This window comes from Sylvia atricapilla, chromosome 25 (assembly GCF_009819655.1).
Source record: "Sylvia atricapilla isolate bSylAtr1 chromosome 25, bSylAtr1.pri, whole genome shotgun sequence".
In the NCBI taxonomy this organism is placed as follows: Eukaryota; Metazoa; Chordata; class Aves; order Passeriformes; family Sylviidae; genus Sylvia; species Sylvia atricapilla.
This window is the reverse complement of record NC_089164.1, coordinates 5,701,494-5,727,786: the sequence shown is the minus strand read 5'-3', so window position 1 is coordinate 5,727,786 and position 26,293 is coordinate 5,701,494. Positions and strand designations below refer to the sequence as shown.

The 26,293-nt window shown below is 44.6% G+C and overlaps 1 protein-coding gene across 1 annotated transcript in view; it reads right to left on the bottom strand.

Moving 5' to 3' along the window:
• Positions 1 to 1,575: 1,575 nt before the first annotated feature.
• LZTR1 (leucine zipper like post translational regulator 1) overlaps positions 1,576 to 26,293 on the bottom strand; it is a 35,797-nt gene continuing 11,079 nt past the window's right edge. The window contains exons 10-20 of the mRNA XM_066335903.1: positions 16,339 to 16,449; positions 15,088 to 15,180; positions 14,083 to 14,178; positions 12,839 to 13,022; positions 10,833 to 11,002; positions 8,839 to 8,995; positions 7,432 to 7,558; positions 6,197 to 6,346; positions 5,880 to 5,985; positions 5,119 to 5,199; positions 1,576 to 2,376 (exon numbers count right to left, since the gene is read on the bottom strand). Coding sequence (XP_066192000.1) covers positions 2,260 to 2,376; positions 5,119 to 5,199; positions 5,880 to 5,985; positions 6,197 to 6,346; positions 7,432 to 7,558; positions 8,839 to 8,995; positions 10,833 to 11,002; positions 12,839 to 13,022; positions 14,083 to 14,178; positions 15,088 to 15,180; positions 16,339 to 16,449 — 1,392 coding nt within the window. The 3' untranslated portion in view covers positions 1,576 to 2,259. The remainder of the gene's footprint in view (positions 2,377 to 5,118; positions 5,200 to 5,879; positions 5,986 to 6,196; positions 6,347 to 7,431; positions 7,559 to 8,838; positions 8,996 to 10,832; positions 11,003 to 12,838; positions 13,023 to 14,082; positions 14,179 to 15,087; positions 15,181 to 16,338; positions 16,450 to 26,293) is intronic.

Below are 26,293 nucleotides of genomic sequence, written 5' to 3'. Positions count from 1 at the left end.
CTCCTGCTCTCCCACCAGCAGTCCTAAGGGCTTTAAAGAGCCAGTGGGACCTGCATGTGGCAGAGACTTACAAGACAAAGCTGGACAGCCACAGTGTTCCTTATTCCTTATCAAAGGCAGGGATATGACTGCACCCATTCCAGTACAAAATTGCCCAAGGCTGCAGAAACATCAGGAACCTGAGGGCCTGCTGGCCATAATGATAACAAGGTGGTGATAACAAGATCCCCTAAACTGCCCTGGGAAGCTCACGTGTACCCCACAGTCTGTGTGCCCCTACAACATCCCCCATCCTGTGATCTCCTATGAAACCTGGGGCTGATCTCTCAGAGAGGTGCACGGTTCTGGCACTCTGCAGGACAGCAGCCCAAAGCCAAATCTCAATGGGCTACAAGTTTTCACACTAAATCTGACCCAGCACTGTGGTCCCTACAGCCGTGACTGAGCCCAAGCCCCAAAAAGCCAAGACCCCACAGTGCCTGCTCAGAGGCTGCAGAGGTTGAGCATCTCCTCACAGGTGGCCTCAGGATTTAAAGAGGGCTGTTTATGGCATGGTTGAAACCACCAACCTGTTCAGCCTGAGAGAATGAGGCTTCCCTGGGCAATGGGTGTCCTCTAGTGGATCAGCATTACTGGAAATAGATTGTAATGTTGTTTCAAGTTGCAGTGTAAAACTTTTCCCCAGCTGCCAGTCTGGTTTCCCAGGGAACAAAAGGCCTGTCGGTACAATTATCATGACTTCTGATAAGAGACTCCCCTATCTGTGAGGCATCTGGAAACAATCTCTCTGGTTTAAAAGGTGCCCTTGGCTCTCAGAAGTATGTGTCACCTCTGGTCTGTCTCACCTGAGCAAGCCACCAGGAAGACAGGTGGGGCAGTCCCTAGAGCACTTCCCTGGGATTAAATTCATGACATGTTCTCCATGACACAGACCGCAATACCCTTGGCACACCGGAGCATGTGCAGGTGTGTCAGGCTGTGGGATGCTGATGAGGAGCTCACAACTGCTGCTCCAGGAACACTTCACTGAATGAAAATTATGGCTGCAAGGGTAGGAATGGGAATGTGAGGGCTGGGAGCTGCATGTCTCGACAGGGATCCTGTACCACTCCAGCTTCAGACAAGCAGAGAGCAGCCCCTGCAGCTGGAACAGGACAAGGTTTTGATTCCCAGCTTCTCACTCCCTCCCAGGGCAGCCCCAAGGGCTCTGGGCAGGGCTGGGACAGTTCCACCACCAGACACTTTTACCAACACCACGTTTCTGGTGCTCTCCAACCAACTCTATCCAGCTGTGAGGAGAGGTGAAGCTCCTCTTCTCCCCACTCTGCAGAGCAGGAAGCATCTGGCACAGAGCTGGGGGCTGCAAGAGGAGAACAGGAGCAGTTCCTGCAGGGGCTGGGAAGGGCACTCTGCCTTCATTCACCTTCCTGCAAAGGCAAGAGCTCACAGAGACACTTCAATATAAAATTAGTAACAAGATGTAACAGAGTTATTTTTAACAATGTGACCTTCATCAAGCACTAAACGTTTTTTGTTTAATTTTTTTCCGAAATGAAATCCAAGTCAATCATTAAATGCCAGGAGAAGATGTTAATTCTTTATTAATAAATAGATTTAGAAAGGCTTAGCAAGACAGTATTAATGGATTTGATGGTCAGAGAGGACTGCTGTAATCTTCCAGTCTGACCTGCTGCAGAGCATAGGTCTGGATTCCCATAGCCCACCAATCTGGGCAGTTGCACAGGGGCTTATCTGTTAATCCACACTATGGCATATCTGAAAAGTCACTAAGTTCTGGTCCAAGGGCCAGTCTCCCTGTGAACACCACGTGCTCTTGTTCCCAGTTTTGTTCTGACTTCCCCTTACAGCCCTTGGGCTGGGTCAGCTCTTTAAATAGTATTCTTTAAATATTGTGTTTCAAAGGATTAGTAACTCTTATTCATGACTGCTTGATTTTACAGTGTGAAAGTAATAATGGGCTTGATTACGAACTCAGTAACTCCCCAAACCACGTGGAATTAATTCACACCTGCCGTGATTTCAAGTCTACATTTGGGTAACAAATGTAACGAAGTCCAAACACCGCATAAAGGTACAAACCCAGCAAATCCAGAGAGAGCACCTCAGCTGTCCCTGCTCCTCCAGGGCTGCTGTACTGTGCACACATTGAGCTACTCCATACATAACAGTAAACCAGAGCCAGCTCTAAAGTGCCAGTGTTTGTCAGGAACAAACGAGAAGGTGGATTACCAAGACATGTCAAATGTCTGCACTCAGCTCTGCACACTGCTTGTCTGAGATGTGGGTAGCTAAGGAATCTATGATGTCAAGGAGGAGGAGCTGACTGAGCGAGCGGAGATTTGGCAACTTGGAGACCTTCAAGGAAAACAAAACAGAAAAAACAGGACGAAATTAAAAACCTCCCCAAATCACAGCTCGTGTATTACCCTTTTACCCCTGGCACCCCACAGCAAGTCTGGCTGGGCGCAGATGGTGCAAGACCCCAGCTGTGGGGCTGGGCTGCAGGGAACAGATCATGGGGCTCCAGTCGGGGCTTAGAACCAAATTCAGACTGCTGGGAGTGGAGAGCAGCAGGACTCTGCCCCCAGAGCTGCCCCTCTTGTACTGACAGCTCCTACAAGACACTGACTGAGCACTCTCCTAAGAGCAATGCTGGGCACCAGCACAGCCTGAGCTCTGAGATCGGTGGCTGCGCACCGAAAATGTGACTCAGGGCATGATCTCTTTACTCCTGTGCTCCTTAGGAAAAGCTCTTTTCAGTGTCCATGCTGGTTCTGCTGGCATTCTTCCTGCAGTCAGAGCAGGTCACTGGAGCACTTGCCAACAAAAAACTCCACCACATCAGATAGATGAGAATCTACAACAAACTTCATGCTTCTGGACTGTTCAGAAGCTCATCTGCTAGGAAAAAGGCACTCTACACATTACTTCCTTCTCCTCAACCTCATGGTAAGGAGTCAGTAATCTCTCTGTCTAGAGGCACTAACACACACCCAGCCTCCAGGCAGATTGTGCCCACGCACTCACCCATCTGCCTTACCTGAACTGACACTATCACCTTGTTCTAGGGAGATGCACTGGGATGAATAAAGATGTTCTGAGCAAACTTTGAAGGCCAGAAAGGAAATGGCTGAGGATGCTTTCAGAAAGAGCTCAGGATGTGCTTGTAGCAGTACCCTCAGTCTAAGGCTCTGCCTGGACTGGAAGGGAAAGAGACCCCCAGATCCCCCACTGGTGGGATCCTGCCCACGCCCCAGGCATACATTGCAGAACAGATCAGGGTGTCACTATAAGCACGTCACAACAGCAGGTTTATTAGGGCTTTTGCACAACACTGACACACAAGAGCCTGAAAACACATTGCCCAAAGCAGTGACCCTCTGGGAAACAGCTCTTCAGTAATTCTCCTGCTGTGGGGAAAACTCCTTAACAGTCCAAATTCAGAACAGCGTTAAGTAACTGGAAGAACGGGAGATCCCACAGCCAGGGACCCAGCCTGCCTGAGCTCCAGTGACCCACCGGGCTTGTGCCTGAGAACAAATCCCCCTCAGAGCCCGTGGCTGGCCCAGGAGCAGAGCAGAGAGTGTCTGTGCCCAGCCACACTGAATCACCCAGCCCAGGCCAAGAATCACACACTGAGGCCTCTCAGACCAAGGGAAAACATTGCATAATTGAGATTTCTCTGTGCACATCTGCTTGACAGACTTCCAGACACGTTTTGATGAACACTGTTCTATCAGTTAACAGTTTAAACATGAAACATTTCCCCCCATCCTGGTGAGGAAGTACAGCTGAGGAACGCCCTCCAGCTCCCATCGCTGCCTCCCAGTGTTGCAATGTCCGTTTCCCCCTGTACATTCTGGGGAGAATCACACCTCTTTGTCTTCATGTGGCCTCCACTGGGAAGTGATACTGTGATAGTTCAGCCCTCAGCGGGTGCAAGGCACTCACCCCAACCCCAGAGATGTCCTGTACCCTGCAGTGGGACCATTCCCCATTCCTGCTGAACTGGGCAGCTCCACAGGACTCACGGGGCCAGAAGAAAAAAGACAGGATGAAGACAGGGGCTGCAACCTCCTGCTGTGGACTCTCCTCTGGGAGTGATTTCTGGATACTGGCTCCACTCCCAATGCTTTTTATGCAATTTCAGTTATTTCTGAATGTAAAATGCGTCATGCTCCAGCAACTTTGGCATTTAATGAAGAGCCTGAACATTGTCCCATCTCCTCTCCAGACACTAATGGGATGTAGCAGTGCTCTTCTTCCCCAGGAGGATTGTGAATTTAAATATACAAAGGAGAGTGAGCTACTTGAATATTAACTAGGGAATTATTATCCCTATGTGTGTAGCATCCAGAAATCCCAATTCCTATGATGTATCTACCTATTTCAGCAATGCTAATTAGCTGAGCAATGAACTGATGACATGCTGGGGAACTCTCATGGATGGACCACATCTCACAGGAACAATTAAATGACAATATCCTTATTCTCTCAAGTGTGGACAGGAACATCAGCACACTGGGCTCTTGACCTTTCCTGCCACTAATGCATAATCCCATTAAAACAGAACCAGAGAATTTTTAAGATTGGAAAGGACCTCTAAGACCATGGGGTCCAACTGTTGAATATGGAAATCATACAGAGCCCAGCCAAGACATGGTAATTTGTTTTAGAGCACATGACCATAAAACATGTATGACAGAGAATACTTTAAGGGAAGCACACTGATAACTGCTAGTGAGAGAGAGATTTGTGCCCTCAATATACAACAAACTTACCCTGCTACACACACACGAACCCAACAAGGGCACAGCAAAAAATTAACAGTTGGAACAACTGGAAATGAAAGCAATTTTGGGTAACTTCTGCTTGGAAGGGCTTCCCATTTCTAGACTAGCTTGTTCTAGTCTTTAATTTGCTTTGGTGTGAGAAGTGTGCCTAGCAGTCCTGTCAGCGAGCGTCAGTAACACGCAGCCAGCTCTCAGCTATTTCACATGAAGGAGAATTAAACTGATTTCTATAGGAACATGTCTTTAACCAAGGCAGTGACAGAGGACAGCAGCTCTCAAAAGCCACAGAAAAGATGCAACCAACCTTGGTGAACTGGTGGACGATGATGTGCAGGCAGTGCCTCTTCATGTCCAGGGCCTGGGTCTTGTCAGCTGCCTCTAAAATCTAGAGCAGGAGCAAAAATGTGATTTCTGTTCTGCACAGCTCAGATGCTCAAACCTGACCCAGAGCTGGTAACTCGTCTTAGCTAGGGAACATCTCCATTTTGCATTACAAACTGATCTTTTCTGAACTATTCCAAGATAAGCCATGGATTTAAAATGTATGGAGTCCTCAAGAGCTAATCAGCAGGAATTGCTTCTGCTTGTTCTGCAGAGGTTCAGGCTGCCTGCCTGGGAGCTGGCATTGGCCTTTTTACCACACAATATCTTTTATTAGCTCAAACTCCACTGCCAGATCCTGTCAGCATCACTGATAAAACAAGACTAATGTCTGTTACCTGCAGACCACCATTTGCCCTGGAACAAATGTCTGCCAAAAAGGGTTTATAGTTCAAGTGCATGTGGTCATCTTAAACAGACCTTTAGAAACACAGTTCTTTAACAGGGGATGAGAGCTCAGGAGGAGCCAGGTGAGCAGTACCTTGTGAAGCCTGCAGCACAGGAACAGAAGTGACACAGTACCAGGTAAGGAATAATGCTGCTGAAGGCTGGGCTCCCATATATGTCATCATACAGGGCCACTGCCACTGGGCAGTCTCAGTGACCTGGCACTGGGGGTACCCACTTGACCAGACCCCTTGGTTTTCCTTTAAGTGACTAACTGAAGTGCTTGGGGACAATTACCTGGAGCACATTCTCCACTGTGACATTCATTTCCAGGTTCTGCTTACAGTAGGCCTGGAGCCTGTTGTTGGAGAAGCCATAGTAGTAAGGTGCTGCAAAGAGGTATCTGTTCATCCCATTGAGGAATAAACCAGAAAGTGAAGGTGAGAGCACTGACAGCAAACAAATCCCTGTGAGGACTGGAAGTGCAGAGCCTGCTGATGACCCCCAACAGACCATCCTCCCAGTCTGTGCCAGGCAATCCAAAGCAAAAAGGAAGGTGACCTGCTGGATATGCAATCAGACAGATCCTCCAATTCCTTCAAATCTAAGGATACAGGGAGTCCTCAGGAGGCATGTTCACTTCTCCATAATAGATGTATCTAAGCATGGACTCAAATGCTTGCTTGCTGGGAACCATTTCACCTATGGAAATGTTCACTTGCCCATCTTCTGGCATGAAGGAACGGAACATGGCTTCAAAGTAACTGGAAAGGGAAATAAAACTCATGTAACACATTCTGCAGACAAATGGTTTAACCCAGTATTGTTTGAAGGCTTCTATTCAGAACTGCAGCTTCTAAAGCAACAAATTCAGGTGACAACCTGGGCAAAAAACACTGCTCATTTATTTTTTCATGCATGTCTGCCAGTGCAAACTCCAAATATAATCCCCCTAATTACCATCAGGACTACCTGAAATTTGTCTTTTCTTGAAAATTAGGACACATGGTGCTTTGCTTTTTCTCTAATTTGCATAAGACCCAGCAGAGAGCTTAAAGCATTATGAATTTCCTTGATATATACAGGCTGCCAATCATCAGGGCTGTTTTAAGAGCTGTGAAATGCTTCTGGTAAAATACCACGGTAACTAACACTGATATTGTTACTGGGTCTGGAAAAAATCGTTATGGTATTTGAAATAGAAATGTTATGAACACTTAATGTTTGGTGGAACATAAGGTGTAGGTCCACAGAACACACAAGTGCAGGACAAATCCAATTCAGCTACACCCTGAGGAGGGACAACAGTCCCACCATCAGCAGGGTGAACTCCTTTCTCTGCATAAAGCGTAACGCTCTAGTCTCTGTTATGCACCATTTTTTGTTATGTTTATTCATAACCAGTCTTAAATATCAGAAAGTGAGAAAGAAATTCAAGTTCCACATGATACAATATGAATTGTTCACTGTCAGAAGGCTCCTTCTGACCTCAGTGAACATTTGCTGCTCTCCACTTCACTGAAACCACCTTATGTTTTTCATCCTTTTCCCCTTCCTGTAATTTTACAGATGCTTTGTCTTGCAGTGCAGCTTCTCCCACACCCTCTGCAGAATCTCTGCAGTTCTAATTTCTTCCTATTTTCCCTGCTGGCTGGGTATGAAATGGAAAAAAAAATTAATCACTACTGCTTAAAGGCTTATTACGCTCACTGAGCAAAGCTGCATCTTAACATTTCATCCAGATTTAAGTTCCTCCCTGTCTTCTAAACCAAGCCAGCTGAGCACAGACTGGCCAGCCCTGCACTGTCCCTCACACACACTCTTGGCACAGTGTTAGAACAAGGCTCACCTGGAGCGAGCTGCCAGGATGGCTTTGTGGGCTGGCCGTGGGTGCCCATCTAGGAGCAGGATGATATCACAGAATTCAGTCCCGGCTCCTTCCAGGTAAGCCTTCATGTCCTGAATTAAAGATGTTCCTGAAATAAAACATAACTAAATAAAGACATGATAGTTCCAGGTGACCAGGTACTATCCAACTAATACATGGACAAGTCAGAGCTCCAGCCCCTCTTTCCTTTGGGACTCTCAGTGTGAATTTGAGTCAAGTCGTTCCTCATAATCTTGGAGCAAAATGAGCTTCATCCTTCCCCACTACAGCTCATTCCCTACTGCCCCTCCCAGAACCACACCTGTCAGCTCTGCTTTCTGCCACTGACAGCAAACTCCAGCTGTGGCCACACTGACAGGTGCTCTCTACAGATATGAAAGCTGATTTTTCTCCTCCCTTTGCAATATTTTCGACCACAAGGAATATAAAATTTTGTATCTTAATGAAAAATCTTTTCCAAATCAGCAAAAAGGCTTCTTTTATTCAATATGTTAATCAACCTTTGTAAATACACAACTGAGAAATAGAGCACATCCAAGTCTGCTCCATATTCATACATATTTTCAAAGTTCATCTTTCAGTTTTTAATGTTTGGGTCTCTTACACCATTCCAACTCTAGATACAGAACTGGCTCTGTCACCTTCCCAGCCAGTGCACCTCTCTCCCGTGGGACAAATGCCAGCCAAAGCCTTTCTACTTGACCTTCCAGGACTAGCTTCCCTCTCTTTCTCTTCAGTTCCCAATTATTTTTGTGCAGCACTCCACACCAACTCTGCCAATGCCTCTGAACTTTGTGGCCTTAGAAAATTTCATTATTACATTCCTTGTACTGTGTGTCAGGATGTTAAAACGTTGAGTAGGACTAGTCCCAAATCAGCCCACAATAAAACTGTAAATTACATCTTCCTCTTCTCCTCCCTATCTCCTGTTCCTTTCACACACACACAGAGCAGTGTCTGATTCACCTCCTCCTTCCTCCTGCTCCTCCTTGAACACCTTCAAGCAGGCTCTTTCCCTGCTCAGCTCTGTCATCCTTCAGCCACTTACAGTGACTGTCCACTGCCTTTTTTTTGATCATTCTTAACACCCTTCTGCTCCTTCTCTCATCTCTCTGAACAGGATCAGGATGGTTTATTGCAAGAACACAGCTATATTTCCCATTTACTTTGATGGCAAACCATTTTGATTGAAACACATGGGAAAAGAATCATTGTGCTCTGTCTCAGTCTGGGAGAGAGCCTGAGCAGTTATCCCAACTGGGAACTGGTGGGCTGCAGAGGCCTGCTTCCCAGACATCTCCCCAGGCCAAATAAACCATTAGCAAAGCCAAACCAGCACACGGAATTACTCCAAAGCAGGAAGGTTACCAATGTCGAGCGGCTGGTCAGAGTGTGTTCGGACAGGTGGCTGCTGCTTTCTCCGGACAATCTCCACAATGAGGGATGAAGAAAGATGCTCAAACTCCTTCATCATTATGACTTGATTAAAATGGGATTCCTTCACCACAAAGTTCAAGCAATGTTCCTTAAAAATACACCAATATTGATCAAGACATTTATGGTATATTGTTTGAAGTCATCTTAAAGCATCCCATACATGCCACGTGTTACATACGCCATTCGCCATCCTGTCCATTGAACCTCCACATGGATCCTGCAGCTGGAACTACCCAACAGTCATATCCTTATTCTTCCTAAAAGACTGTTTAGGCTCCTACTTGAACAGGGAATTCAGGACAACTCTAAGCATCTAGAAAAAATTGACTAGAAATATTAACAAGGAAGATATTAACTGCTCATTAACTGCTCCAAAGCTTTCTAAAACAGGAGTCTCAGGAGATACTGAAAACTTCACGGAGATAATGAAGATTGGTTGCTACCTCATAATAACTTTTAACATAATTAGATATCAAAAGTTAATTAAAAGGGTGAAGAAATCTTAACTCTTGACACTCTCCATCAAGGGTCCAAATAGCTTAAAGAATTCCTTGTGTAGGTTTTGCCTGAACCTTTTCCACAAACACAGCAAACAGTTCAAGAGCTCTAGAAGGCTCTTGTGTGACAAAACTTCTTACAAAAATCAGTGTGGTGAAAAGGGACAAATGAAACAGACTTAATGCTAAACAGTTGAGACATAAAAAGGGCATTTCATTTCCCAGTATGAACCAAGGGCTCCCCTCAGGACACTTTTATAAGCAATAAATGCAATCTACACCAGCTCACCATAAGGTGGGTACAAGTTCACTCAAAGAATCATTACTACTGCCTGTTTCTGTCATTTATTTCACCTGGGATCCAAAGGTATCTGTCAGGACTCACCTGTGAAATGTTTTAAATTGTGAATGAGATGCCAGAAAGAGCAGCTTTCTACAGAGGACTCACCCATGAGGACTAATGAGCACCTGAGCAGAGAGGATGGCAGCTAATGGTGATCCTGCCCAACTGCAGCCATATGCAAGAGCCCTGAGGTCACTCCAGAGGCAGCCAGGGCAGGTAGGGGCACCAGATCCACCAAAGCTTTAGCTTCTGGACAGCTGGCGCCATGCACCAAAGGCTGTGCTGGCATTTACACACTTGCTGCTGGCCTTGCTGCTTCCCCCTGGAGGCCTTTCCTCTCCCAAATCCAGTGCACACACAGTGCCTGAGGAAGTGCTGGTGCATACGGATTTCTCCAGCCTCACTGTGCTTGCAGCCACCAGTAATATGGTCACTGGTGAGCACAGGTTGAACATTATCAGCATGGTCCTGCTCTGGTTCTGGGACTGGGGGCAGGAGCTGCTCCCCTGCAGGTTCAGCAGAACTGGCTCTGGGCACTGCTCTGGGATCAGCACAGCCAGCACCTCTTGGGCTACAGCCAGTGAGCAACCCCACCCCGATTGGTACTGACACCCAACAGCCTCTCACCCACCACAGAGACACAGAATCACTGGCACATTTTGTTTTTCAGCGCAAAGGCCTGAGAACAGAGTTTAGTTTTTCCATCTAGAAAATGAAAGAACCTATCTGCGGTGTCAGTATATGTAACACAGAAAGAGCAGGAAATGCACTGGTTCCATCTTGCTGCGGCAAGAGTGAACTGATGAAGAGCCAAAGTCACTCTGCCCTTGACATTCTACAAAGCATATACGCAAAAATATTGAGCATGTATTGAAAAAGGCCCACATAATATCACAAGCCACAGCAGGACAAGCCATGCTAAATATACTCAAGTGACTGAAATTAAAGGAATGACAAATTTGCCAAAGCTGATACCTTTGGCCAAATGTTAATTACATAAATTTTATTTTTTTTTAAAAATTGTTTTAAAAATGTTTCAGTTACTTTGTATGCAGAATGTAATTCTGATACAGCAGAGTGATTACCTTTAGCTGATCCAGTTGAAGCTTGTTAGCATTCTCACACACAATGAGCACGTTCTGCAGATCTACAGAGGCTTCAATATACTGAAGGCAGAGCTGTTCCAGCCGAGAGAGCTTGAAGTTTAAGGCCAGTTTGTACACATCCATAATGAGTAACACATCCTGCACATGACCTGAAATTGCAAGAGGGAAAACTGATGGAGAGCTCACAGAACAAAGAGAGGAACCCTTCTAGAAGTATTTTTATATCAACCAGAGCAATCAGAATAGTAGAACACGCAGTGGCTGGAATATTTTTATAGGGAAAAAATTCCATTCCTGGTTAGGTAAAATCTGAATCAATACTGGAAGAGGAGGTTCAAATTTGAAGTATGCAAAAGTCAACCCAAAGTACTTTTTTGACTAAGATTTTGTGACAGTCTGGATCACAATTTTTTGAAACCCTCCACAGAAAGCAAAGTCTCTAAAATCCCTGACAAGCCCTGGAGCTTGAAGCCAAATTTCTCAGTGTCCAGCTGCCAACAGCCCTGTCAGAGTCCTAGTGTTTTACACATTATTAACAATCAGATCCCTGATTCTGACAGACCCTTATGAAGGTACTCTGTGCTTTCACTCTGCTTCAGCCTGCACAGACCCACAGCTGGTCTACGAGTGCTGAAGTGAGAGAGGGCCAGAGGGGACCCTTGTGGGCCACTGCAATGGGGCTACTGGGACACCAACTCAAGGAATAATCCCCCATGGCCTTTGCTTTCTTCACAGGAGATCTCTGCCCACCTGCTCTAACTGCTTTTTAATATAAAAAAGAAAAGCCCTCTCGCCTGTCACGTGCCTTCCCCGTGTCTAATTGGAAAATCCCATTTGATGAGCATGCCCAATTCCATTAGCTCAGCCTCCGGGTGGGTCCCCAGGGTGCTGCTCTCTGAACTGAGAGGAGCAACTAGGAATACAAATGGGCAGGGCAGGGCCCACGGAGGATCCCAGCCCAAGCAGGAGCACCAGAAAGAACCTCTCATGGGCTGGGAAGAAGGGCAGGCTGCCTGGGAAGACTGTAACAATGGGAAGAGCTCAGGGGTCCAAGCCTTCCCTTGGCCTAAGCCTGTCCCAAGGTGATGGTACCAAGGTACTGATGGTACCAGTGAACAGCTGGATCTGACAATGTCAGCAGAATCCAGGGAGTAGTTCCCTCATCCCCAGTCAGTGGGACCATTCTGAGGCAGGCCTCCTCACAGGGAAAGCCTTGGCACAAATGGACACATATGACTTTCTTCCTGAGAATGACCTCTGCAGAAAGGGATGAACTTGGAGTGAAGCTGAAGCAAAGATCAGTGCTGTGACAGCTGTACCTCACAGAACTTCACTGTGTCCCATGGCTGCAGCTTCCCCAGCCCCAGCAGCTGGAGTTCCTCGCTGTATCCAGACTCACTCCCATTGCCCCACATCCCTCACCACTCACACAGCCAGGAGCCGGATTCCCTGTGTGGGAGTTGCAAGTTCTCTGGCTATTACTTCCCCAACCTTCCTCTGTTTTTAACTCAGAGAACTTTAATGAATACATAAAATGGATTTTGTCTTCCTGAGGCATTCCTTCAGTTCGGATTTTTAACAGGTCATAAATACTGGCTTGCGCACCTTTCTATGTGGGCTCAGTTTAAAATGGATGAAAACAATATCAGAAAAATGAAATAAATCAAGCCAGGATAAGATACATGGTTCTTCCAAGCACAATGCTGTGATGTTCAAAATACCACAATATTTTTGTTTGTTAGGGTTTTTTTTCACTGTTTGGAATGATCAAGAACTTGTTCTTCCTTGATATTTGAAAAGAATTAGGAAAAAAAAAGCATGGTTAGTACACTCTCATAAAAATCTGCTTTTCGTTTAATCTCAGGTTAGTGATTACATGCTCAGGACAGGACTGATCACCTGCAAATGCTGGATCCTGCTGTTTCCAAACACATTTGCCCCCCTCCCCTCCTTAGTGGCAGTGTTACTTCACCCTGCTGCCCTACCTTTGCGGGGATACTTTATCTTATCTGTGTACAGGAACTGCATGAGCACCTCAAAGGGCTGGGCCTCGGCCTCTCGGATGGGCACTTCCAGCAGTGGCTGCAGTCGGCACAGCTTGACATTCCCATCAATCCCATCCTTCTGGCATGTGCTGTGCCCCTCCTCTTCAATGTCTTGCTTTGATTTCTAACGAAACAGAAAAACCACCCAAACATGGCACAAGCCTGTGCCAGTTTACACAAGTTACCACTGAACCAGAGGATCCTTCTCCTCACTCCACACTCTTCAAGACCCAGGATCTCTTTAGCTTCAGGATTATCTTTAAGATAACAAGGAATTCATATGTCTTAGACTTACTGTTCCATAACCTGGGGGACACATGGATCAGAGCACAAGTAAGCTCCTGGATATAGGTCAGAAGCAGGACATCAGAGCAAGGGAGGAATGAACTGCACTGAACTCACATTTCTGCCCACAGCAGGAATAGCCTCACTCTGTGAAGGAGGGACAGGTGGGACCAGATTCCACAAACCCTGCCTTGCAAAGGCAGAGCACAAAGTGCTTCACTGAAGTATTTTAAAGCACTCTATTACTTCGAGTTTCACTTTGACAGCCTTTCCCCATAGCCTTCCAGTGGCAAAACATTTAACTGGGGGACAATGAGGCACCCACATCTTACTGCAGATTGTGTGTTACCACCTCCCCAAAAGCCATTACATGTTTGCTGCTGAAAAGCTGGAAGTAGTCAAAATTAATAGACAATGATCAGAGGCACCAGAATTTCATCTCTGGAAAAAAAGTAAAAAAAATACAAAGGTCAAGGGAACAGATGCAGCTGAAACTCTTAGCACTGCCTTTCTTCCCTCTAATGTGTCTGATCTTGTGGGGCATCCCCATGACACAGCTCTTACCTCCCCCACCGGGAAGGGTACACACACCTCTCTGGGGCATTCCACAAGATTAGACCTCAGACAGCTACAAGAGCTTCCAAGAACCACACTGTCAAATCCAGATAACAGGATTAACTCTGGCTCCTCCATGTTACACTCCTGATACACATCCAGTAGCCTTCGTTAATACTAATGATCCTCTTTATTTTACTTGCTCAAGAGCACCTTAGCATCAGACACTGCTCCCATCCTCCAGCTGTCTCAGCAGATATTACTTTTCTCCTGACAACCTTATTCCCAAACCAGGGCAGAATAAGCCTTACCTTGCTACAAGGCTACTTTTCCAGCATATTTACCTGTTTCACCCTCTCCCTGGCCTGCATGATTTTCTTTTTCAGCCACTTGCAGCGAGCAGTGATGATAGCAGTGTGCCCCCGGACTCGCTCCTCCTTCTGCCAAAGGCAAAGACAGAAATCACATTCAACTTTTATCCCCGAATCACATGGTCATGGCAGATGGCAGATGTCATAGAAACCTGGGCTGAACCCCAGGTTACAACACATTTCAAGTTAGAGTCAAAGGCAGCCTTACATCTGCTCTGCACATATAGATGAAATTCAACACCTATTTCCCCAAAGGCTAATGGCAAACACCATTTGGGAAAGAGCCTGTGTCACATTCACTGAGTGGAAGCTGCTGTGTCACATATAGTGCATTTTATTCTTGCAGCTGATTTTCTGTTTAATATTACCTTTTCAAAATAACAGAATGGTTTTTGCTATTCTTTGCCATAATTTATTTCATCTGTTGTTGAGGATCTGTTCTCTGAGCTTTGCTTTTTCTAACCTTTTCTTTTTGCAAAAGGAACACAGGTAAGTTCAAATTTCTCATGTTTATTTTCAGAAAACCTGTTCTCTATTAAATTTTTTAACTATTTTCATTACTAGAGAACAATTCCCCTGTACTGCTTTTTCTCATTCTCTTTTATTTCAGTAATTAAAAATGGCTCTTGAAATGATAATGGGTTTGCAAAACACTGACCTGCCTTCCGAGGAGGCAACTGGGAACTGGTAGTACAGAGGTCATTGTTAAATTTTCATATTGCAACTCTATGTAACATGCTTCAATAAGTTCAGGTTAAGTCAGTGACCCACAGATCTTCCCAATTTAAAAGTTTTCTCCACTGCAGCTTTAAAATTTTATCTGGATTAGTGAAACTTACTAAACCAGGCAGACAGTTCACCAGTGATTCATTCTCAGGGTTTCTGGCACAACCGCTGCACAATTTGCTTTTTTCCCAGCAAACACACCACACACACACTAACACCCCCATTGGCAACTTTCCAATAAATTCTACTCACCTCTCCCAAAACAAACTCCAAGTCACTGAACTGCCTGTTTTCCCACAGCCTTCCATAGTCTTCATGGAGAGTGCATTTAGGGTAACAAGAAAACTAGAAAAAATAAAACCCCACAGAAGACAGAATGAATTTCAGTGGCTATATAAACTTCAAATCTCAAATCGCTCTGAAGCACAGGAGCCTGAGGTCAGATCCCCTCAGAGTCTGCAGCTTCCTCACAAGGGCAGTGGAAGGACAGCTTCAATCTCCCACTCTCTGTGAGCAGGGACAGGACCCAAAGAATGGCTGGAGCCATGTCAGGGGAAGGTTAAGCTGGATATCAGGGAAAGATTCTTCCCCCAGAGGTGCTGGGCACTGCCCAGGCTCTCCAGGGAATGGGCACAGCCCCAAGGCTGCCAGAGCTCCAGGAACATTTGGACAACACTCCCAGGGATGCCCAGGGTGGGATTGTTGGGGTGTCTGTGCAGGGCCAGGAGCTGGACTTGATGATCCTTGTGGGTTCCTTCCAGCTCAGGACATTCCTGATCCTATGATTCTATAACCAAAAGTGCCAAGGTCACATCTACTATCACTGGATTTTCTTATTAACTCAGCCTCAGTGTAGCATGTAAAGTAGAATGTCACGTGGAAGGGCTTCCCCCATGGTGAGGGTAAGGACAGATAACACAGCATAACATGGAAGAATTGTGTCTCATCACAATTTCCAGATATGAGGATTCGGAGGCTGGGAGTCTCATCTGCTCTCAGGACTTGTCTGAGGGTGCCATGCAATAAAAATAAACTTGAGTGTACATGGGATTCAATCTAGTGTGAGTATCCTGAATTTAAAATTTTCAATTCCCATAGTTCTGTGGGACGGGAATGCTGCATGGAGATAAAACCACAATACAAAACATTCTGCCCCAGAGCTCTGGACAGGACAGCACACGAAGAGGAACAGCCCATTTTAATGAAATAACATAGCAAATCCCATCTGCTACACTTTCCAGTGATTTGTCAAAGTTGTCATGATCTCTGTAGAACTTCAGAAGGCACTAGATGGCTTGACCTTACCAAAATGTCTGCCCAAATAACATCTCTCAGAAGATTTTAAAGACACACACTGACTTTTGAAAGCTGAATCTGAAATAGAGTCTGCCTGTAGGAAGGCCATGGACTAAAAGCTGTGGAACTCATGGTGAGCTAAACCAGACACTTCACAGACAGGACTCATGTGGAACTGGAGTGGAAGTATGTTTATCAGCCAATTACCTGGAACCTGTACATCTCTCCACTTCTGATGTTATTGTCCACTGTGCCACCAAAGATGTACATGGCATCTGAGATAACTGCAGCTGCATGAAAGAGTCTCCCACTGGGTAACTGGGGAAAGAAAATATGGGATAAACAAAAAGAAAAGGACAAAAAAGGCAAGGTAATAAATAAAAGCCTATTCTTCTGCCAAAAAAAAAAAAGAAAGATCTGCTATTAACAGATCAACAGTGAAAAGGGAAAATCACAGGATATCTGAATTGGAAGGAAAACACAGGGATTGCTGAGTCAAAATCTTAAGTATATATAGCCCATATGGGGATCAAACCCACAACCTTGGCATTATCAACACTAAATGCTGACCAGACCAATGCAGTCCAGGGTTGCACGCTCTCACACCCACTCCCACACACACATACACACTCTCACATGCACACACACACATTCACACACACACAGACACGCACTTGCATCCTCAGATTGCCATTTGCTGTACCTCAGGATTGTTTCCTGGCATGTCTAGAACATATTGTGCAGTCACATTGAAGAACGCCCATTCACTGCACCTTCTAATCAGAGTGGTACCTACACAGGTCTACATATGGTGGCAGTTAAAAAATGTATCACTTATAAAATTAAACCCAGCATCATTTTCCACATAAACCCCACACATACTTCTAGAAATCAGCAGATTCTGCAAATGTGATCACTATGCAAGCTCAGCTTACTCCAAATGCTGTCAAGGAACTTGAGAGGTGAATGATCATCTACCTCAGCAGGACTGAGCCCCAGGCCTGTGAGGGCCTGCCTCCCCCACAGCTTGAAGGGCTGAACCATCTGGCTAAAGCCCCAGCAATGTCCAGTGCCAAACAGGAGCTCAAGGCTGGAGCTGTTGGCAGAGCTGGCACCTCAGAGCCACAGCTCCAGTCTCCATCCTGCCAGCTCCACAGAAAGTAAAGCCCCCCACACTGCAGCTATTTATAGGGCTGAGGGATCACACCATCTCTGCAACACACCCCACCTCGGAGCTGCAGCATCGGGTGATTTTTGAAGAGTCACTGCAAGCCAAAGCCACCGTGACCGTCCTGCAGAGGAGACACTACAGCATTTTTACTCATTGCTTCTGAGGCTACACAAAGGTGTGTGAACACATCAGCATATCTCACTGAGAGCTCACAGATAGGCTCCAAGTTATGAGAGAAACTTCCTTTTTTTTTTCCCCCTAGTTTGATCAGGCTTTTCATCTTCCAGGCAGTAAATTTCATTAAATCTTTGCCTACAAAATAAAAGGCCCTCTGGTGTAAGAAATCTTTCCTTCTTGTACATATTTATAGACACCACTCAAGTTAAGTCAAACATGAAACAAGATTATGTTTATCTGGAGAGGCAGATTTTCCAGGAAGCCATGCTAACTGGCAGTTCCCATTCCCACCAACTCAGCCCTCTCACCACAGTATCACACAACAGCCTCATTTAGCCTGTTAGTCACCACACTTTCCATGACTTGCTCTTTTCCTCAAACTTTTTATGGCTTTTAAGGAGACAATCCCCCAGTCAGTACCTAGGACATGGGTATTTTTCTCAGATGTACAAACCACAGACTTGCTCACCTTAAAAGGCACATTTGGCTGTGCTGGTTTAACAAACCCTCTGGATTCCTCTGGATAAACAAGAAGCCTTCTGTATCCAGTATGTTTCATGGATACTTTACCAAGGAAACTTCAGAGTTGGTTCTAATAAATACTGTGATGGTTTATGAAATAACACTGATCTGTTAGTACATCCCTGCTTGGACCCAGTTCCACACCACTCTGAAAAAAGATGTGATTACTGTCAAATATCATCTATTTTCTACAGCTTCTGCTTATTCTTAACAGTAATCTCATTAACTAAATAAGATGTACTGATTGAAATAATCAACCATATTATAATGGGTTAAAAATACATCTGTCACCTTCATCAACTATAGCTCCAACCTCATCCCAAAGTAAGAAGTTTGCTTGCCAAGACATTCCCACAGCTAGGCAGGCTGGTGTTAGCTGTACTGTGACATCTGTCTCATAACTAACTGCAACCAAAACAAACATAAAGAACTGTTCTAGCAGAGCTCAAATGCAGTCCACCTCCATCAGATCTATTCAGGTCATTTTCTGTATCTCTTTTTATTTTTTAAACAAATAATATTTTAGTTTTGCTTTTAACGAAAATAATTCTCAAAATTCTCTAGTATTTAGCTTTTAAAAGCTGCCATTGAATTTAACAACCTTTTTTTTTTTTTTTTTCAATCAAAAAGTCTAACAGCTTTGAAACTACTGGTGCCAGAAAGCAAACATAACCACCTGAATATTTAACCAAGTAAGATATTGCCAGTCACATCAAATTCAACTCCAACAATCTTTATGGAACACTGTAATGATGATTTTTCTTTTGTAATTGCTGGTACTAGCCAAGGAACCAGAGCTCTGCAGCTACTAATAATTTAAGTAATTAAACAACTTCACTTTCTAAATACACAGACCACATTTTTAAAGAGATGGAATGACAGCCTGGAACAGAAAAGGCCATGTCCAGTTCATCAAAACATTGTGCAGCTGAGAGTTTCAGGGTGTTTGTTTTACTGAATTAGAACAGCAGAATTCAGGCCAGCACAAACCCCCATGTGGAGATGACATCGCTGCAAGCGGTGACATTTTGGTGCCACCCACACGGGGAACAATGCTCAGCCCTCCAAGGACCAAGGATTTGGCCACAGAAATTTTGTTCCAGCACAAGGAAGGAGAGCTGAGTCCCCAATAAAATATTCAGGAGGAAAAAAAGGTCAATAGAGCTCAGGAGCACAAACAGCTGGAGAGATAATCTGGTCCCCACACTCCTCATCCACCAATACCAGACATCCAGAGCCTGCCCTATCTCGAATTTTTCACTGGGAGACCTCCCAAGCTGCCAAATACCCAAGCTGAATACGCTCACCCCGGGTAGAGTTTATAAGAAACAACTACAAAAACCCATCTACTTTTGCTAGGCAAGATGGTCAGAAATGAGAGGAAATGAGATGAGAGGAAATGGCTCGAATTACAGCAGGGGAGGTTTAGGTTGGGTATTAGGAAACATTTTCTCTTGAAAAGGGCTGTAAACATTGGCATAGGCTGCTCAGGGCAGTGATAGAGTCACCATTCCTGGAAGTGTTCAAAAGGTGTGTGGCACTTGGGGATATGGATTAGAGGTGAATATGGCAATGCTGGATGGACTTGATGACCTTGAAGGTCTTTTCCAGCCCTAACAGTTCTGTAATTCTTTGATTCTAATTTCATCTGCTGGCACAACTCCAGATGGTCCTGTGTGAATCCAAAGGGATTTGTCTTTCTCACTGCTGGTACATACAGGAATACTAAAAATCACAGACAAAGAGGCACTGCTAATCTGCATGTATTTGTCAGCTCTAGATCCTGTACTTACCTCTTCATCAGTGTGATCTCCTTACTTTATTAACCATGCCTGACAGAAGAAATTCTGGATTCAATCCTGACACTTCCAATGATGGGGGCTGGCACCCCTCTCTGAGTTACATCGCCCTGTTTCATCTGTTGGAGTAGTTTCTCTATTTAAGGTTAATGAGATTTGCATCTTTACAAGCTGGAATCTTTGCTTTCAAAAGCAGATCTCATCAGTCACCTTTGCTTCCCTTTCAGTACACCCCTCCACACTGCTGGCATGACTCAAGCCATCGTTTTCAAAATAAAAGTATTTCAAAAGTCTCTTTTCCCTCTCATTTCTTGTGCTCAGACTCACACTGCAGCATGTCCAGACAGCACAAACGGAGTTTGTCCTATGCTGCTCTCAGGGTTCTAATTTGACTCCCAAAGCCGTGCATTAGAGTTGCCTTTTCCTATGCCAGAGCATCCAGCAAGCATTCAAATAGGTGAGATTACTGCCCTGAGCATGAGCTCTGGGCCTGAGCACATGTACTTTAAAATAAACTCAGTAATACCTCTGCAAACCCCTTCATAAACTCATTGATTTAAATTTTGATCTCACCAGGAACACATTTGCTTGAAGTTCTTAATAAATTAAGTTGAAACATTGTAAAGTAAAATTAAATAGTGAAAGAAGTAAAATGAATAATTTCCACTCAGGGGTCAATAGTAGCCTGCTCTATGCAATTTAGAACTTGCACATGCAGAGCCAATGCTTAAATGGTTCTTGGATTACAGCTTAAGTTAAATAGCTCATGATAAATTGCAAGGGGGGAAAAAGGAGCAGAGAAGAAAAGGCATATATGAAGGTGGAATTTCTCTCTCCTATAATAAGTCTAATTTCCATTTTTCAAGTATTTTTCACTTTCAAATGTTTATTTACCTCTGATTCTGCTGTAGGTCCTTGTTTAACTGTTGCTATGCTGAAATCTAAACCAAATACATCCCAAGATTTTTTTAAACCCTGTTCTCTTGAAGGCACAGTGGGAGCTTCCTCTGGGACAGATACTCTGGGTAGGACACCTGGTTACAAGGTTTAAAAACAAAAGTGTGTAAAAGTATAGATGGGAAGCATGAGAGACTGAACATGGAGCAGCAGCCCCCTGCAGCTGAAACTCCAGAAGATTGTCCCTGTGCATCCGGAATATTCAGGGTCAGTCCAGAGAAAGCTCTGTGGTCTTGTTTGGAGCCCATCACTGTGATTGCACCATTAACATTTTAGCTGTGCAGTTTTCTCAAGGTTTGTGCAATGACAGAGACACACCACAATGAAATCTTTTGCACTAGTTGCTTTTTGTCTGCCCTCTTCCTCCCAATAGCGCTTCACAAATTACAGACACTGGCTCAGGATGGGAGGGACCTTAAAGCTCATCTTGTTCCACCCTCTGCCATGGACAAGGACACTTTCCACTAGGCCAGGTTGCCCCAAGCCCCTTCCAGTCTGGCCATGGACACTTCCAGGGATGAGGATGAGAGGCTGAGGGGTTTGCTCATTGCGAGCAGGCAAAACACAGATCACAAGCTAAAATGGTGAAGAGGGAATATCCATCAGAAATTCCCAAGACAGCCTTCCCATTCTGAGACAGCCTTTCCCACATTTTGTCTTGAAAAAACAGGGCAGATGGATCACCCCAAAGTGACAACCTGTGTTTTATGTCAAAGCTGACTGACACACTGGAAGAGGATGAAGTAAAACCCTTTCTCAGCTGGCAGGTTGGCAGCACACAAAGACCCATGGCCTTGCCCAGCTCTTCTGTACAGCCAGCAGAACTGGGTCAGGGACAAAGATTCAACCTCCTCATATTGAGATTCACTCTTGGCTGTGAGGAATGTATTAACTATGCTATTATTGCAGGCTGTGACTACTTGTGGTGCTGCAGTGCTTATCTTCTCTCTCTGACTCTTTTCTCAAAGCATTTTAATATGTTTCAGCACTTTTGGTGATAGAAATTTCAATGCTATGGGCAATACTAGGACATTGCTAAAATCAAATCCTCTCCAGTTGTTTCAAGGTGTTCCTTTCTTACTCTCAGCTCCTCAAAAGCCTTCTTATATTTAAAGAATAGATTTATAACTGTGTAAATGTTAATTTCCCTTACACTCAGCTATGAATGAGCATGTATTACGGAAGGTAATCATTGCACTGAACTCAAAAGTCAGTAACGATGTGTTCAGATTTCTTTCACAACCTAGAAACATCAATGAGCCTCTCCATCCTTCAGAATCATTAAAAGCTCAAAGCCAAAAAGAAATAAAAAGACCTAAAGCCATCAACAAACCAACCTGGTGAACCAACATAAAATAAAAGGTTAAAAAAGTATCTATTTTTCTCTGAAACTGGAAGAAAACCATAAGCTGCAGGTCCAAATGAGCTGTCACTACTGGGAGATTGGGAGCTGTTGATACCCGAGATGTTTCCACACTGTTACACCAGGCAACAGCATCAAATTCAAACAGATGGACAGACAGAGCTTTGGATAGTCCTTAGGTTCAAGGAGGTTTAAGGATTTAAAATGTTTTCCCATGCTGAGTGCAGACAATCTCTGCTTTCAGGCAAAATTGGAACAGACACATGTTAGAATGAACTTCAAGACATGCAGCTCTACGAATTAAGAGAAGCAGGCAAATGCTCAAGGATTTTACTGAGCCTTTCCATAGGCTGTTGTTCCTTAACTGAGCCTTTCCTTAGGCTGTCATTCCTCTCAGATTATGGCAATGGAGTCATCCAGTTTATCACTGCAGGTACCCAAGAATAACCAAAGTGCTGTTTATAACCCAAAAAGTCCCTATTAATTAAAAAAGTCTGGCCTGGTATGAACTTTGGGAATACAGCTAGCCATGAGCCAGGCAACTGCATTACTATCCCAAGAAAGTTATGGAGAAAATCATCCTGAAAGCTACTTCTACCACATGAAGGAAGTGACTGGTATCAGTCAGCAAAGATTTACCAAGGGCAAATTTTTCCTGACTAACCTGTATCTATCTATCCCCTATCAAAACACTTCATGGGTTATAGGAGAGCACTGCATTCTCAGCAAGTCAATGCTTGATAGCAAATTGTCTGGAGCAGTTTAAATGCTGGAGGCTGATATTCCAATGGACTGAGCCAGGCTGGAAAATGGGCCGTGGGCACCTCAGGAAGTTCTGCCAAGTCCTGGCCTTTGTACAGTCATTCCTTGCAATGATACAGGACTGGGCCTGGCTGTCCAGAACACAGCTCTGTAGAACACAGATGTGGTAGACAGGGAGCTACAGAGGGTTCAACAGCATCCTCTGGCACCGTGGCCAGCAGCCCCTGAGCTGTGCCAGCGGGCTCAGGGAAGGGACTTGCCCTCCCCTACTCACTATTTTCAAGTCCCCAGCTGAAGCATTCTGCCCAGTTCTGGGATCCCTAGCACAGAAAGGCATTGACCTACATAAGTCCAGTGAAGTGACACCAACATCAAGGTTATGATGGAGGGCTGGAGCACAGGATGCAGAGAGAAAAGAAGGCAAAGGAGGCCCCTTCCTGCAGAGAAGTCAGAGCTGCTCTTCAGAGAGGTGCCCCATGGGATGAGAGGAGCCAACAGACTCAAGTCAGCACAGGAAGTTCTTTCTCAGTGTGAAAGGAAAATGTCTTTGATCATGATAGTGGACAAACACTGGATGGAAACCAGGAGAAGCTGCTGGATCTCTAACCCTAGAGACACACTGGAATGGAACGGAATGGAACGGAACGGAATGGAATGGAATGGAGCAGCCTGCCTAAATCAGACCTGCTCTGAGTGTATTGGATTCAAAACCTTGGAAGTCCTTCCAACCTAACTGCTTTTGTGATTCTAAGACTTCCTCCTCTTCTTTAACAATACTGCAGGGCTGGAAGCTCAGCTGTGCTCTTATTAAAATAGAAATTTAATTTACATCTAAGATGGAAATTTAGCTTTTACATTTCCCCTCTGATGGTACAGACAAGAAAACAGGGAATAAAAGCTCTATCACAGACACACAGAATGAACCTCTTCAAAGGCTATTCCTATTCCTTTGCTCCAGACAGAGTCAACAATACTTATTTTGTTCCTGAGAGAAAAAAAAAAGATTTCCACTGGCAGACTTCTCAAAACATCTCATGGAACCTTCAACAACACACTAATGTCAGAAAGCCAAATATATTTTGCAGTTTATTTATTGAGAATGCTGTAACTATATTGTCAACATAAATGGATCTATCGGAGCTTAACAATGATGAAAAGCAGACGATCACCTCCGTAAGCACCACTTCCTCAAATGGAGCCGTTAATACAGAAAGAGACTGTCAGGAATTGAGGCAGAAGATAGAAAGTTCAAGACCCTGATGTAAAACCCTACAACTTAGGATAAGTCACAGAATCACAGGATGGTTTGGGTGGGAAGGGACCTTAAAGATCATCTTGTTCCAATTCCTGTATGGCAGGGACACCACTCACGAGTCCAGGTTGCTCCAAGCCCCATCTGACCTGGCCTTGGACACTTCCAGGGATGGGGCAGCCACAGCTTCTCTGGGCAACCTGTGCCAGGGCCTCCCCACCCTCACAGCCAAGAATTCCTTCCCAATATCCCAACCAGCCCCACCCTCTGACAGTGGGAAGCCATCCCCTCCTTGTCCTGTCCCTGTGGGCCTTTGTCCAAAGTTCTTCTCCAGCTCTCTTGGAGACCCTTTAGGCACTGGAGGGGTGTCCAAGGTCTCCTCAGAGCTTTCTCTTCTCCTAGTGAACACCCCCAGCTCTCCCAGCCTGGCTCCAGAGCAGAGGGGCTCCAGGCCTCCTCTGAACTCACTCCAGCAGTTCCACATCCTCCCTGTGCTGGAACCCCAGGGCTGGAGGCAGCTCTGCAGGTGGGGTCTCACCTGAGTGGGACACAGGGGCAGAATCTCCCCCTCCCTGCCCTGCTGCCCACGCTGGAGGATCAGCCCAGGACATAGGGAAGTTCTGGGTTAAATCACCACATACAGAAGCAAAGTCATAATGAGGAAAGCTTGTTTCAATATCAGCTCTGTTTATGGTAAGTGACAGGGAATGCAACAGAGACATCCTTTGCAATTGGGCTCTACACTGAGGATAAGATTCTTCCATTTGGCATTCACTGGAGAACACAGAATGAAAACAGGAAGGTAAACTCATTAACAGTGACATCCAAGCATATGGTCGCATAACCACAAAGGTCAGGGTATGAGGCCGTCTGTAATTTATTTACAGCTGTAATAAATTACAGCTTTAAAATTGTTTTAGTATATATCAGTTGCAAATTTAAAGAGCAATGTTCATGTACAATTCATCAGAGAAAAGAAAGCCGTTTGAAGAAAAAGCCAAACTCCAGCCAAATCAAATGAATGCATCACAAAAGATCATATATTGAAATCTGACAATAGCTGACAGAAATTCAGTGACCAGCCATTTGCTTCTCTTGGTATGTGGTGTGCATTCAAAAATCCAATAACCATAATAGTACTTCTGGGTTCTTAATCTAACTTCCTGAATAAACCAACCTACCAAACCTCTGTGAAGAGGTACTGAAATTTAGACTTGCCCTGAGGAAAACTTTTGTTTTAGAAAATATCGAATCCTAGTTTAAGTGTAACGAAGACTTAAAAACAATCTGATAAAATGTTTCAATAAATAATTACTCTAATTCTTCACAATTCGTAAACATTTGTTTTCCCTTTTTTTTCAGTCTGGCTATGTCTAGTTTCAACTTGAAGTGCCTGGATCTTGTTTTATCCTTCACTGATAGATTAAAAACCCTCTGTTCCCCAGGTAAGCCAGGGAAGATTTAATTTCCTACACCTAAAAGAGATTTCACTTCACAGTTAGTGACTGGGCTTCCCATGTTCAATCATTCTTCTCTGAACAACCTCCCTGGTTTGTGAACATAACATGGAGAGACGTTATATTTGACGATCTAACTAATAAACACAAGGATCATGTATTTATGTTACTTAATGACATTACACTGTGTCAGCTTCTAGAACCAAGAATATCACAGCACTTCCAGCCATTTCAGACCACCAGGAGCTCTCTCAGCTCCCCACAAGAGCTGGGAATTTAAGTCACTGTTCCAGGGATGCCGTAAGGGAAACCATGAAGCTCAGACCACACACTCTGCTCATAAATGTATCCTACAGCCAAACTGAAACACGGACGGCATGCACCTTAAGAAGAAATCAAAATCCTTGACTGGACTGTTATTGTAATCAGTAATTGGCAAAATTCTGGACAATTAGTAAATATTGGAGGAAAGCTGTGATTCTGTTGTCTTTCAAGGTTGGTGGCATAAGTTTATCCAGAGCAACTGCTCCTCATTCAAAAAGCATATTTCAAGTCCTTCTGTTACTCAATTTTGTACCACCTTAATGCAGGTCACGTTAAATCTGTGTTGTTACAATTCCTTACCAGTGAGTGAGTTACAGAAATATTCCTTCTGCCTATCATCCACATCATTTGCATTTTACTTCCTCTGAGAAGAATATT